General features: G+C 41.2%; 1 protein-coding gene across 1 annotated transcript in view; it reads left to right on the top strand.

Moving 5' to 3' along the window:
* LOC126267084 (peptide transporter family 1-like) overlaps positions 1-14370 on the top strand; it is a 212669-nt gene that overhangs the window by 132884 nt on the left and 65415 nt on the right. The window contains exon 7 of the mRNA XM_049971947.1: positions 8028-8302. Coding sequence (XP_049827904.1) covers positions 8028-8302 — 275 coding nt within the window. The remainder of the gene's footprint in view (positions 1-8027; positions 8303-14370) is intronic.

The raw sequence follows: 14370 nt of genomic DNA, 5'->3' as shown, positions 1-14370 counted from the left end.
AGGCAGTTTAGGGCTACACAACTTCTACCTCACCATTTTCAATCGTCCTGTCCAGTTAACATATACACTAAAATGTCTTGAAATAACCCTCGACCGGCAACTAACATGGAAACCTCACCTAACCATTCAACATAAAACCCACAACAGACTAAAACTACCAACAGGCCAAATATGGGGATTGGTCCCCTCCACTATCCTCCTTATCTGCAAAACCTTTATCCGACCCATCCTCTCCTATCCAAATTTTGCATGAATATTCGTTGCTCCTAAGTTCTATCGGTCCCTTCAAATCCTTGAAAGTCACGCGTTTACCTTCCCGCACGTGGATCTTCTACCATCTCTTCAAATTTCCACCCACCTTGACCCACATTGAACACCTCCGCAGATCTTAAACTATTCGCAAAGTAAATTCCAATGACCCCACTATTTCCCCTCCGATCATCAATCCTGGTATGCTGCTATGCCTTTTCCAACACATCCCATCGTCCTTACACCCATGCTCTCCATCTTCCACCCCAATGCAACTTAGGCCACTCCCTCTTCAGCAGAAAAATAGTCATGTAACTTATATTCCAGTGTCGATTAGATTTTACGCTGCCTCATTAGAACTCAGCAATATTTAACATATACATCTTTTCGGCGACTTAAATTTTGAAGAACTTTTTTCGTTTGATTACCAGTTACGCCGAGGTCATTCTGTTCAATATACCCCATTATGTTTGAGCTCAGGGTATATTTCAAGATTCTGCAAAAATCTGTGTCAAGGATATCAGGCGCTAGTTTTATGAGACGTTTCTACAACCCTTTTTGTAAATGGCTGTGATCTGTGCTTTCTTCTGACTAAGGGGACTAGCTTTTTTCACCTTTGTCCGAGTTGTCTGCGATAGGCTATAGTAAAAGGAGAGGCCAACTCAGCCGAAAATTCATTATAGAGTCCTGTAGGGATTCCATCATGCTTTGAAGCTGGGTTCAGTTTTAATGATTTCAGCTCTTTCTCGACACCATTGACAGCAGCGCTTATTTCACTCACCTTTTCATTGGTACGAGGATAAATTTGGGACAACTTTCCTGGGTTTTCCTTTGTAAAGGAACTTTTGAAAAAAAGAGTTAAGCATTTGTTTTTGATTTGCGACCTACAATTTCAGTTCCTGACTCATCCACGAGTGATTGGGGGCTAACTCTGGTGCCACTAATACCCCTCATACACGATCTGATTTCTTGGTGATCTGTGATAGATCATTTCATAATATTTTGCTACAATAGTCATTGAAGGATTCACGCATTGCTCTCTTGACGTCCCAAAGCGTTTTATTTAGCATCTGTATATGTATAGGTATATGCTCTGTTTTACGCCTGTTATGCACTAATACTTATTTCTACTTGTTTTAATTGCCCTTTGTACTTTGCTAGCCATTGCCGTCACAACCTCCTTATGGTCACTGATAACAGTTTCGATGAGGACATCCTCAAAGAGGTCAGGTCTATTTGTTGCCCATTAGATCTAATGCATTTCCATCATGAGTGGGGTTCCGAACTATCTGTTCTAAGTAGTTTTCACACAAGGTCTTTAGTGATGTTACACAGGATGTCCTAACACGCCCACCAGTATGAAAACCGTGATCTTCGCAATTGATTGTTGGTTGATTAAAGTCTCCAGCGATTATTCCAGTAATATTGGGGAACTTAACGTACAAACGAACTGAGGTTTCCTCTGAAATTTTCAGTACATCAGGAGGTGAGTGTGGCGGTCGCTAGAAGAATCCATTACAGTTTATGCGCACCACTGATACTGAGTCTTGCCCAGACAATCTCGCATGCAGCTTCCATTTCTATCTCAGTGGGTTTGGAAGTCTTTTCTACAGCGACAAATACACGATCTCTATTTCCCATTAACCTGTCCTTTCGGTATACGTTTATATTGTCCCCAAAAATCTCACTGCTGTCAACTTTAAGTTTTAATTAGCTTTTTGTACCTAGTGCATCTGCATCTACATCTACATACTCCGCAAGCCACCGTACGGTGGGTGGCGGCTGTGCCACTACCAGTCATTTCCTTTCCTGTTCCACTCACCCATAGATCGAGCAAAAAACGACTGTCTGTACGCCTCCGTTTGACCCCCCACTACCTCACAATTTGTCTACGTGGTCCTTACGCAATATGCATGTTGGAAGTAGTAGAATCTTTCTGTAGTCAGTCTCAAATACCGGTTCTCTACATTCTTTGAACAGTGTTCCTCGAAAAGAATGTCACTTTCCCTCCACGGATTCAGATTTGAGTTTCTGAAGTATCTCCGTAATACCTGCGTGCTATTCGAACCTACTAGTAACAAATCTAGCAGCACGCGTGTATTATTCGAGTTTCATGCTTTTTAGGAATGCTTCAAACTCCGGTATTTTGTTTCGAATGCTTTGGCCATTACCTGCGGGTGGCATTCCTTTGGAGCTTAGACTACGGGTCTCCTACAGCTGTCGTTATCTGCACCGCATGAAGAGTTGCCTAATCTAAAAAACAGACAGTCCGCTACTTGAGTTGCAGCCTCTAATGTGTAGTACAGAACTGGCCCATTTAGTAGGACCATACAGTTATCAACCCTATGGCGCAGCTCCAGGAAGCCGTAGCGTAGCTTGTCACAGAATCTTCGACGTATCTGGTTCAATCCACCCACTCGACTCAGAACGAGGGTGCTACGATCAGTTCTGGGGACAATGCTGCAAATTGTGATCTTCGTTAAAACTCCGTCTGCAAGGCTGGTCTTCTCAACTTTCCCTGCTAGCCGCTGGAATGATACAAGTATGACTTCGTTTGCGGTTATTGTCCTTCTACACACAAATCTTAACTTTTTGTTTGCTTCCTTCTTTCAACTGCTTTTGTGCTCCTATGGTTACCACAACCTTTGACGATCGTACAACGCCATTCGCTGCAACAAAGAATTTTGTGGTTCGACAATGGTACTAAAAATAACTCGAGGCGGAGACAATTTAACTAGCAGATGCAGGACGTTAAGATACAACGCTGTTCCAACTCAAACATTTGGAAAACGTTGATATAAAAATGTGCGAACCTCAGTATCCCAATGTCAGGGTGCTTCTCTTGCTAAAAGTTGTAATCCTCGGAATTCGCATCAAGAAGTGATATCAGCCAGTCCTCAAGCATCTCCGAGTAAATGTTTGTTTCAACACTTGTTTCAAGAAAAATGGACCCTACAATTTTTGTGCTGCATGCGGCACCTTTCGATTCAGTTCGCCTATTCAACAAGTAATGTAAAAAACAACCTTGGTTTATTCAGGATTCCAATACACCATATTAATCCCCACTCTTTTGGCTAAAAAAACCCTTTTTTTTACTTAGTCTCTGTTTAATGCGACAGCCTAACGCCACCATATTGGAAGGGCCTGTATGCCCGCATGGTACTACTATACTTTTCGACAGCGAAGGCAGCATCTTGCTGCATCAATAACCTCCATATCACCCACGTACTGCTTCAAGCAGCGTGCGCCTTTCAGTGGGCCAAACAGACGAAAGTTCGAAGGTGTGAAATCCGGGCTGTAGGGTGGATGAGGAAAAACAGTCTAATGAAGTTTTGTGAACTCCTCTCGGGTGCGTAGACTTTTGTGAGGCCAGTTGAGCAGCGAGATGTTTGGTTGTGATCCGTCGATCAGCTCCAACGAGAATGTCCGCACGTTCCAACATTGTAGGCATCACAGCTGTGTACGGCCGACAGGCACCCGAGAGATCTGACAGGGATTGAGCAACTTCGTTGCGTTGATGACAGACGTGTCGCCCAACGAGTCGCCATGCTTTTGTTCCCTGGCAGATTTCTGTAGACATTCTGCAAGCGCCTGTGAGTATCTATGATGCTCTGGTTTTCCGCCTAAAGAAATTCATTGCCAGCTCTCTTTTTGGAACGCAGTTCCATTACAGACCCCACATTGAAGGCCACGTATAGTGGCGCCACCTATCGGAATTTCGTGAAACTGTAGGAACTGAAGTGGGAATTTTCCACGATATCCCATAGCGAATTCCGCTTTTCTTTAAAATCAAATTTAACGCAAAAAAGTATATTGCAACTTACTTATTGGACATCCCACGTACCTTTCTTTAACATTTTCTGTAATTCTTAACAATGTATCACTATGCACTAAATAGCTGCAGTCGTTTGCGACTACTATATTGATTTTGAATTTCCCTCTATTGTGATGTTGCTGCCGCCGCTGCGGGAACAGCTCACTGTAGCGGCGTTGTGCCACCCTTCCAAAGGATTTAGTGAACCCATATACGAGGCGCATATCGGCCAACTCTTTATCAGTAATCTTATCCGTACTCCTGTGTATCACTGTTAATGCACAGCGAACACCGTTGGAAAACGAGAACCAGGCGCAAATTCATGAAATATTGGGGCTAAAAATGAGCCAGATAATTACTACTCTCAGCAACAGACAGCGTGACTGAGTGGAGCAAATTGGTTTCCAAACAAAAAACAAAGCACATACCTACTACATTTGTAGTGATGTGCAGATACTTTTAGTGAAATTAGGAAACAAGATAAATTGGGGTAGCAAATGAAGGGAAATGTAATTACTCTTGACAAACTACCCTAATACTAAATTACCCTTGAAATATCCCTGAGCAATGCCTGAAGTTTTTTTGGCTCGCGTTGATTCTGTATAAATGGATTACTTTTAGAGTTTGCAGATTCATGTTATAGTCTTAGCTTTTCACTTTGTTGAAGGCAACTTGAAAATGAATGCTTGACATCTGAATGGTTTTGTAAGTTTTGCAGTATATTTATTTATTCTCTTATCAGAATTGTGCATATTAGACACAGTTATGCGTATATTACTTTTGCATAAAACTTGACCACTTCCATGTGCATTACGAAAACAGAAGTAAAAAATATGCAATTACAGCTCCACACAGATTACTTTTATTACATTTTTGCAGTCACGCCTCTGATTAACAGAATATGCGTGGCACTTAACGGTGTTTATTTAGTTTATGAAGGTGACCGATCCCAAAGAATGGTTATATAGGATTAGATATGCTGCTGTTTGTTCCACAGATTCTTAGTGAAGAGATCCTCAGGGATGTAGAACACGTCAATAACAAGGGTAAATGCATATTTGCAACAAAAAAGGAAACGTGTTAATGTCCCTAGCACAATTCCTACGTAAAATGATAATCATGGATGTGGATTAAACGAAATTAAAAACGCGGTCAAAGCAAAAGAGACGGGTCAAATGTTTCTGTAATCTAGTTCATTTCTTATTTTTAGACAAGTGATTTCGCAAATTATTTGAATGTTCTTTGTTTCAATTTTTTTTCAGTTTTATTCATAAAACGTTAAGTATAATACTACGTATATCAAAAAGAATTACCCGATTCGGCACGTCTATATTTCTGAAACTAATAAACATACACAATGAATTTTGATTTTTGATGAAGAGGAAACTCAAAACGTTTTTTCCTTACCTTCTCATAGGTGTTCAATATGCCCCTCTTGAGATGCACAGCATATGTCAATGCAGTATTCAAATCGTTCTCATACTGCAGCGAGCATATCTTGAGTTACAACTTCCACAGCTGTTGTTATGTGATGTCTCAGTTCATTCACTGCTACTGGTAACGGAGGCACATAAACAGTGTCTTTTATAAACTACCACAAGAAATAATCACATACAGTCAGGTCCGGCGTCCTTGGAGACTAGTAAAGTAAGGCTGAATCATTTGGCCCATTGTGACAGATCCATCGTCCAGTAATCCTTTGATTTAAAACTTCCTGCACATCCAGGTGTCTGTGTGGCGGTGCCCCATCCTGTTGGTAAATGAAGTAGTTCAGATCAGTCTCCAACTGTGGGAAAAGAAAGTTCTTAAGCATATCGAGGTATGTACTTCCTGTAACAGTGTTCTCGGCAAAGAAAAAGGACCCTACACCTTTTTCTTTGAAACTGCACAAAACACATTAAATTTTGGGGGGTTCCTCTCATGTCGTACAACTTGGTGTGATTGTTCTGTACCCCATATTCTCCCATTATGACGGTTCATCTTTCTATTTAAATGGTGTGTTGCCTCATTACTAACACTAGGTGTGGAAAAAAGCTGTCGTCCTCCATCTTGCCTAAAACCAAATTACAAAAATCCTCACGTTGTTGTTTGTCACCTTCACGAGAAGCCTACAGTAGCTGAATGTTGTATGGTTTTATGTGTAAACGTCGATGCAACACACGCCAGACGGACACGGGGGCATGTTGAGCTGTCGAGCTGCACGGCGAATGGATTTCTACGGATTCCTAGTGAAACTATGGCGGATGTGTTCGACATCTATTTCAGACGCTCGGGTACGGCCTGGCGATTTGCCTTTACACAAACGACCTGTTTCTCGGAATTGTTCACCCCGTCGTCTAATGCTCTATGCTGCAGGAGGATCCACACCATACCAAGTACGAAAGTCACGCTGAACAGTTATTACCTATGGGCACTGCGCAAAACGTAGAACATAAAACGCTTTCTGTTGTCCTGACACCAATTTTACTAGAACTGAAGTGGGCGCACACTGCTTCTACCTAGCGGGAGCCATGTAAAACTCGAGAGTTTGCTCTTTACAACAGTACGTCGTTCACACACATATCTCAAATAATATAATAGTTCTGATTTTTTAAATCGGATGATTCTTTTTTATACACCCTGTGTATTTAAATACCGATTGTTACGCTATCATTTTAAAGAGTACATACAACAAGAGAAAGCGGAGTTTCACTTTATGACATAACTGGATATTTATTTTATGTTTTCAACACGAAAGAAAAAACTGAACGAGCTCTATACCAATGTACTTTTTATGCACAATGCTCTTGAAGAGATGAATTTTTGACCGTTCATTTACGGTAGCCGTTTGTGTAACATTTCAATTTTCTTTCAAACCCATGATTAAGTGTTTCTTAATTACGCTTATTAATTTCAAGCAGTTGATTTTTTTTCAATACTAGACCTCATATTGGTCATTTTGACATCCAATTTGTCTATTTCACATCCTTCGTTTGGCTATGGAAATTGATAAAAATGCATTGTGTACCTTCTAAAGAGTCTTGTTTTCGGGCCGCTCAAACATTTGACCAAAACTAATCTTAAACATTTTTTAATATCAGAGGAAATTACAAACTTCTCACAAAACACAGGCATCCTCAGTTAGAAAAAACACTTATTTGTATTGGCCACTAAAGATTACGTAACACTCACGTTATTTGGTATTACTAATAATATATACATCAATCGTTTCTGCTAACATATTCGTCACTGGAGTAGGCTGCTCTTAAACTGATCTGTATTAGCATTTAAATTTTTGTAGCTACTGACAAATTATTGAACGAGTTCCTGAATAAATAGACGTCTTTCTATCCACGGTAAGTAACTATAAATATTTACGAAGATTATTCTGATAGAGTATTCTTTGCTTGAGCAGTGAGCTGATGGTTTGTTTGTAAATGTCGTATGACTAGGGCCTACCGTCGGGTAGACCGTTCGCCTGGTGCAAGTCTTTCGATTTGACGCCACTTCGGCGACTTGCGCGTCGATGGGGATGAAATGATGATGATTAGGACAACACAACACCCAGTCCCTGAGCGGAGGAAATCTCCGATGCAGCCGGGAATCGAAATCGGGTCCTTAGGATTCACATTCCGTCGCGCTGACCACTCAGCTACCGTGGACGGACGATGTTTTGTTGAAAAAGAGATACACTGTTTATCACCAATTTCATTAAGGAATAAATATATTTGGAAGCCTAGCAATCTCAGTTCCTTGAACAGGTATTGCGGGACACATTTAGACTTTGAGAACTTTAGCTTGGCTTGATGAGTTATCCCAACAAAAGATTCCGTATGGCATAGACTGAAGTAAACGAAATATGTTAGCGTTTCAATTTACTTTCACCTTTATCTGACAGCATATGCATTGGAAATAAACATGTGTTGAGATTCTTCAGCAGTTCTATGGTAGTACATTTTATGAGCTCCTTTTTAATTATTTTCAGGGCCATAAGCATGTTAGGACTCTTTCTCATTTCTGTGGGAACTGGAGGCATAAAGCCGTGCGTTTCTGCTTTCGGTGGAGACCAGTTCGTGCTTCCGGAACAAGAGAAGCAGTTGGCTCAGTTCTTCTCGGTGTTCTACTTCTCTGTTAACGCTGGAAGCCTGGTGTCGACATTCATCACACCAATTCTGAGAGAGGACGTAACGTGCCTCGGACACGACAGCTGTTACTCTCTCGCTTTTGGTGTTCCAGCCATTCTCATGATCGTCGCAACAGGTATGGTCAGGTCTGATGAGTTACACTTCTTGAAACTGTTAAATTTAACCAATAGCAGTTCATAGATTACTCATTTCAATTTCTGTTCCTTTCAAAGCAGATTACCATAAGATGAACATTTTGTTCGAACTGCTTGTTCTTCCAGAATGACGAAAGAAGTTTTTTTCTTTTTACTTTTTATATATAACTTTACATGTGCTTGTAAACTGTAGAGTTACCCTAGTAAGAAGCCTCTCCAAACGACAATTATGATTAGCCTTTCCATGTTGAATCTCAGTGACTGTTAGCTATCCTTAGCTTTAATTTTGTTCCCTCTTGGCTCAAAATGGCTATTCAGTACTTCTTGTAGCTCTCAAATGTCCTCGATGTCTCACCATTATCATTTCATTACAGTCCCTATTCGGCAAATACATTTTTCATGTCTGTATCATTGTTTTGCTAATATACATACTGTGCTTTAATGTAACTGCCTAGGTGTGCAGTAAACTTAGAAATGGTACGTAGTTAACTGTAAGCCATATTTCATTTTTCATTAGCCTGTCATTACGTTAGAAGTACGAATTTAGTATTAAAATAAGAAAAACCCCTAAAATATATTCCAAGAACTTTCTTTCGTTTTATAATGTAAACAATGAATTTACAAATGAACAAGATTGAACATTTACTGAGCCTTTCAGTAATTTCTATATTTTTATGGATCGTGCTTAATAATACATACTGTATCTGACTCAAATGGCTCTGAGCACTCTGGGACTTAACATCTATGGTCATCAGTCCCCTAGAACTCAGAACTACTTAAACCCAACTAACCTAAGGACATCACACAACACCCAGCCATCACGAGGCAGAGAAAATCCCCGACCCCGCCGGGAATCGAACCCGAGAACCCAGGCGTGGGAAGCAAGAACGCTACCGCACGACCACGAGATGCGTACTGTATCTGTTCGTTATGTGTTCTTCAGGATATCGCTCTTTTAGAAGAACAAATAGCATGCTGGTCGGAAAAAAGGCTTGAGTTTAACACTAAGAGATGAACTATTAGCTCTAGAGGAATAGGATTAGGAGCGAAATCGATGCACATATTCATACGAGTAGTCCCAGTGCTTACCTGAACTTATTTAGGAACCCGATAGAAGTTATGAATGTGGTCAAACGGTTGAGATGTGAACTCTGCTACTTCTGAATAGGACTCCTTTGTCATCCGCCGCAAAACTTCTCTCGGTAATTCAATAAAGCGTTGGATCACGCAAAAATGAGCACAAATTTTTAGTAATACTACAAATCTAATAACACATTTACTACCCAATATGTGGTCGTTATGGTGCGGGAAGACTGATTCTTGAGATCGGTACTACACAGAATAAATGTACGCCGCCTATCCAGTTGTTCAGTTTATGTATTTGTGACTGGTAAACGAAATTAAGACATGAATGGAAACAGTATGATACGCACCAAGGAAATGACTAAGCTCCCATTTGATATACTGGGTGATCAAAAAGTCAGTATAAATTTGAAAACTGAATAAATTACGGAATAATGTAGATAGATAGGTACAAATTGACACACGTGCTTGGAATGACATGGGGTTTTATTAGAACCAAAAACATACAAAAGTTCACAAAATGGTGCTTCATCTGATCAGAATAGCAATAATTAGCATAACAAAGTGAGACAAAGCAAAGATGATGTTCTGTACAGGAAATGCTCAATATGTCCACCACCATTCCTCAACAATAGCTGTAGTCGAGGAATAATGATGTTAGCAGCACTGTAAAGCATGTCCGAAGTTATGGTGAGGCATTGGCGTCGGATGTTATCTTTCAGCATCCCTAGAGATGTCGGTCGATCACGATACACTTGCTACTTCAAGTAACACCAAAGCCAATAATCGCATGGACTGCGGTCTGGGGACCTGGGAGGCCAAGCATGACAAAAGTGGCGGCTGAGCACATGATCATCAGCAAACGACGCGCGCAAGAGATCTTTCATGCGTCTAGCAATTTTTTTGGTTCTAATAAAACCCCATGTTATTCCAAGCAAGTGTGTCAATTTTTACCTCCCTATCTACATTATTCCGTGGTTTATTAAGTTTTCAAATTTATACACACTTTTTGATCACCCGGTAGTTCCCATGAAATGTGAAAAAGCTTGCTACAGGGCTAGTAACCGACTCTGCTCCATCGTCCGTCCACTAATAGGTCACTGTCGTTTCGTTAAATTTTTTTCTGCCCCCATGTACCAATTAAAATCTCAGAGCACCTACCTCACGTCGACAGAGTTCCGTCTTCATCCTATAGAAGGACAATGGGCTGTCCACCTGCTCCCCGAGTGGCAACGTGAGTTCCATCCCCCGGCAAGGAGACAGACGCCCTGCCTGCTCCCTCTGTTTCTGCAAAACACGGTTTGTCCCCTGATCCTCTGTGGCTCGTTCCGCCAGGCTTCGCAATGAGTCGCCTAAGCCATTTTCACAGTAGCCTACTCCTCACTTCCAATGTTAGCCGATAAAGCAAATGAATTCTCCCAGAACCATTTAAACTACAAGAAGTCTCAGTTGTGCCACTGGATTCGTGATTTCCTGTCAGGAAGGTCGCAGTTCGTAGTAATAGACGGCAAATCATTGAGTAAAACTGAAGTGATATCAGGTGTTACCCAGGGAAGCGTCCTGGGGCCTCTGCTGTTCCTGATCTATATAAATGACCTGGGTGACAATCTGAGCAGTTCTCTGAGGTTGTTCGCAGATGATGCTGTAATTTACCGTCTAGTAAGGTCATCCGAAGACCAGTATCAGTTGCAAAGCGATTTAGAAAAGATTGCTGTATGGTGTGGCAGGTGGCAGTTGACGCTAAATAACGAAAAGTGTGAGGTGATCCACATGAGTTCCAAAAGAAATCCGTTGGAATTCGATTACTCGATAAATAGTACAATTCTCAAGGCTGTCAATTCAACTAAGTACCTGGGTGTTAAAATTACGAACAACTTCAGTTGGAAAGACCACATAGATAATATTGAGGGGAAGGCGAGCCAAAGGTTGCGTTTCATTGGCAGGACACTTAGAAGATGCAACAAGTCCACTAAAGAGACAGCTTACACTACACTCGTTCGTCCTCTATTAGAATATTGCTCCCCGGTGTGGGATCCTTACCAGGTGAGATTGACGGAGGACATCGAAAGGGTGCAAAAAAGGGCAGCTCGTTTTGTATTATCACGTAATAGGGGAGAGAGTGTGGCAGATATGATACGCGAGTTGGGATGGAAGTCATTAAAGCAAAGACGTTTTTCGTCGAGGCGAGATCTGTTTACGAAATTTCAGTCACCAACTTTCCCTTCCGAATGCGAAAATATTTTGTTGAGCCCAACCTACATAGGTAGGAATGATCATCAAAATAAAATAAGAGAAATCACAGCTCGAACAGAAAGGTTTAGGTGTTCGTATTTCCCACGCGCTGTTCGGGAGTGGAATGGAGTGGAGTGGTTCGATGAACCCTCTGCCAAGCACTTAAATGTGAACTGCAGGGTAGTCATGTAGATGCAGATGTAGAAGCAAAGAAGAGAAAGTTGAATCAGCTCATACAACCACTGTGACATCATTACCCCCTTGGAAATAATTCAGCTCCTCTCCATTTGTATAATTAAAGTGAACAAGAATGAAAAGAGGCTAGTTGAAGAGCTTGCCAAGTTATTTCATCGTGAAGATCTCAGTATCTTCCTTGTGCTGTTTGTATGTTTGTAGAGCTCTCTGTATCTGCTCGGATGAATATCCATTTTCCGAGAACACAGTCTGGAGTTGCTTCAGTTCTCCTTTCAGGTTATCGGCACCTGAGATGGTATGGGCTTGGTTAATCAAGGTCTTCAGAAAGTCCATTGCCACCGTCTGGCACAAACAGCACCCGTTCTGGAGATCTTGATTCAGCGAGTCCATACCATCTCAAACGTCAACAAGCAGTATTTTTAGACCTCTAAGCTGGATTCCTAGAAAACGGATATTCACCTCAATAGATACAGAGCCTTTAAAAGTACAAACGGCACAACACGGAAGAGGATGAAGCGTTTAAGACAACAACCTACTTCCGGTATTCTGGAGGTGTTCCCACAAAAATAGGTCGAGTGCTAAGAAAGCATAGGGTTAAAGTGAGCTTTCGTCCATCATCGAAAATCTCCGCGCTTCTGTGATCAGTCACAGACAATGTAGAGCTGTGCAAGGCGGGTTACCGCGTGAGTGCTGCTAATCGTATACAGAGCAAACGACGCGCACTATTCAGAAGTGCATCACGGATTACCAACTGCGTATTCCCCTCAACCAAGCCTTCTGGCTATTGCAGAACACGCTATTTGTACTAGTCATTTGATTCATTTGATTAAACGCAAAAAAAAGAAAAAAATGGTTCAAATGGCTCTGAGCACTATGGGACTTAACATCTGTGTTCATCAGTCCCCTAGAACTTAGAACTACTTAAACCTAACTAACCTAAGGACAACACACACATCCATACCGGCGGCAGGATTCGAACCTGCGACCGTAGCGGTCACGCGGTTCCAGACTGTAGCGCCTAGAACCGCACGGCCACACCGGCCGGCAATTAAACGCAAAGAAACAAAAACTGTGGCCCACACTTCAAATAACAATCAATCGCAATGGTTGTTTCTAGTTACATAATTCATGCAATTCTGCATAAAAAATATAAAAAAAACTATGAGCTCTACGCAATCGGCGTCATTTTTAGAATTGGCCATATGAAGACGATCGATATTGTATTATTCCACATAACTCCTTTACACTGTTTTTTTTTTTTCCTTCTCTTTTTCCTTTTCTAGTAAAACGTACCTCCAAGCTATGCATAGCACAATACTAACACCTCTTTCTCTTTCTGAACTTAATATCTCACTGATTCTAGAGGGATGCTGACTCAGTTTTTCAGAATACCAAATGGGAAGTTGCGAAACAGAAAATGGCCCAGAGATCACCAGTGTGTGTGTGTGTGTGTGTATGTGTGTGTAGTGACTTTAGTGTTATGAAACAATGTGGGTATAAGTTATTTGTAAAAAGAGGATTATATAGCAGGAGTAAATCTAATGATTGTCTGTAACTAGTCTGTAAGTGTATGTGTATACGAATTAGCTTATTTTAAACTGGTCTAAACTTGTAAATACTTTGACATGTCCTATGTTCTTGTAAAAAGAGATCTACGGATGAATAAAGCCACTACTACTGCATATCGAAAGGGAACTCGCAGCAGCCTACACTTACAGCAGACGCCCATGCTCTGCCAGCCGCTGTGGCCGAGAGGTTCTCGGTGCTTCAGTCAGGAACCGCGCTGTTGCTACGGTCGCAGGTGGAATCCTGCGTCGGGCATGGATGTGTGTGATGCCCTTAGGTTGGTTAGGTTTACGGAGTTCTAAGTCTAGGGGACTGATGACCTCAGATGTTAAGCCCCATAGTGCTTAGACCCATTTGAACCATTTTTCGCGCATGCTGTGTAGCACCGCGTGCGCAGCTACAACGGGATACACGGTTATAATACTGTCTCTGAATAGTACTCAGATGATGGCGTAACTAATGTATATTGAGGAATGAAAGATAGATTAAGGTTCAATTTTCCATCGATGAAGAGGTCACCAGAGACGGAACACGATCTTAGATTGGGTTTGGACCTGGACGAAATCGGCTGTGTTATTTTCAAGCGGACAATCCTGCATTTGCTTGGGTCGTATAAGCAAAATCGTGATGCACGCTAATCAGTATGAACTCAGATTTACCGGATGGGAGTCCAGTATCTTTCGCTCGGTAGGGGAGAGATGTTGTACCTTTGTATACTTTTTATGCTTCCACCGCTGCACAAGCCTGTAATAGAGTTTAATATGTTTTTATATTCCATTTTTTTAATTATGACATTCACTTTTTAAGTGCTCCAGTCTTTTTCTGAAATTATAGAATTTACTCAGAATAATTAGGATTTATTTCAGTTATGAAAACATGTTCAAAGGTACACATGATCATGTACCTAGAAACAGATATGCTATTGAAATTTAAAAACGTTTCAGTCAAGAAAATCTTGCCACTTCTGTATTTA

This window comes from Schistocerca gregaria, chromosome 4 (assembly GCF_023897955.1).
Source record: "Schistocerca gregaria isolate iqSchGreg1 chromosome 4, iqSchGreg1.2, whole genome shotgun sequence".
Taxonomy (NCBI): Eukaryota; Metazoa; Arthropoda; class Insecta; order Orthoptera; family Acrididae; genus Schistocerca; species Schistocerca gregaria.
Note: the sequence above shows the minus strand (reverse complement) of the source record. Positions and strands in the feature narration are given on the sequence as shown.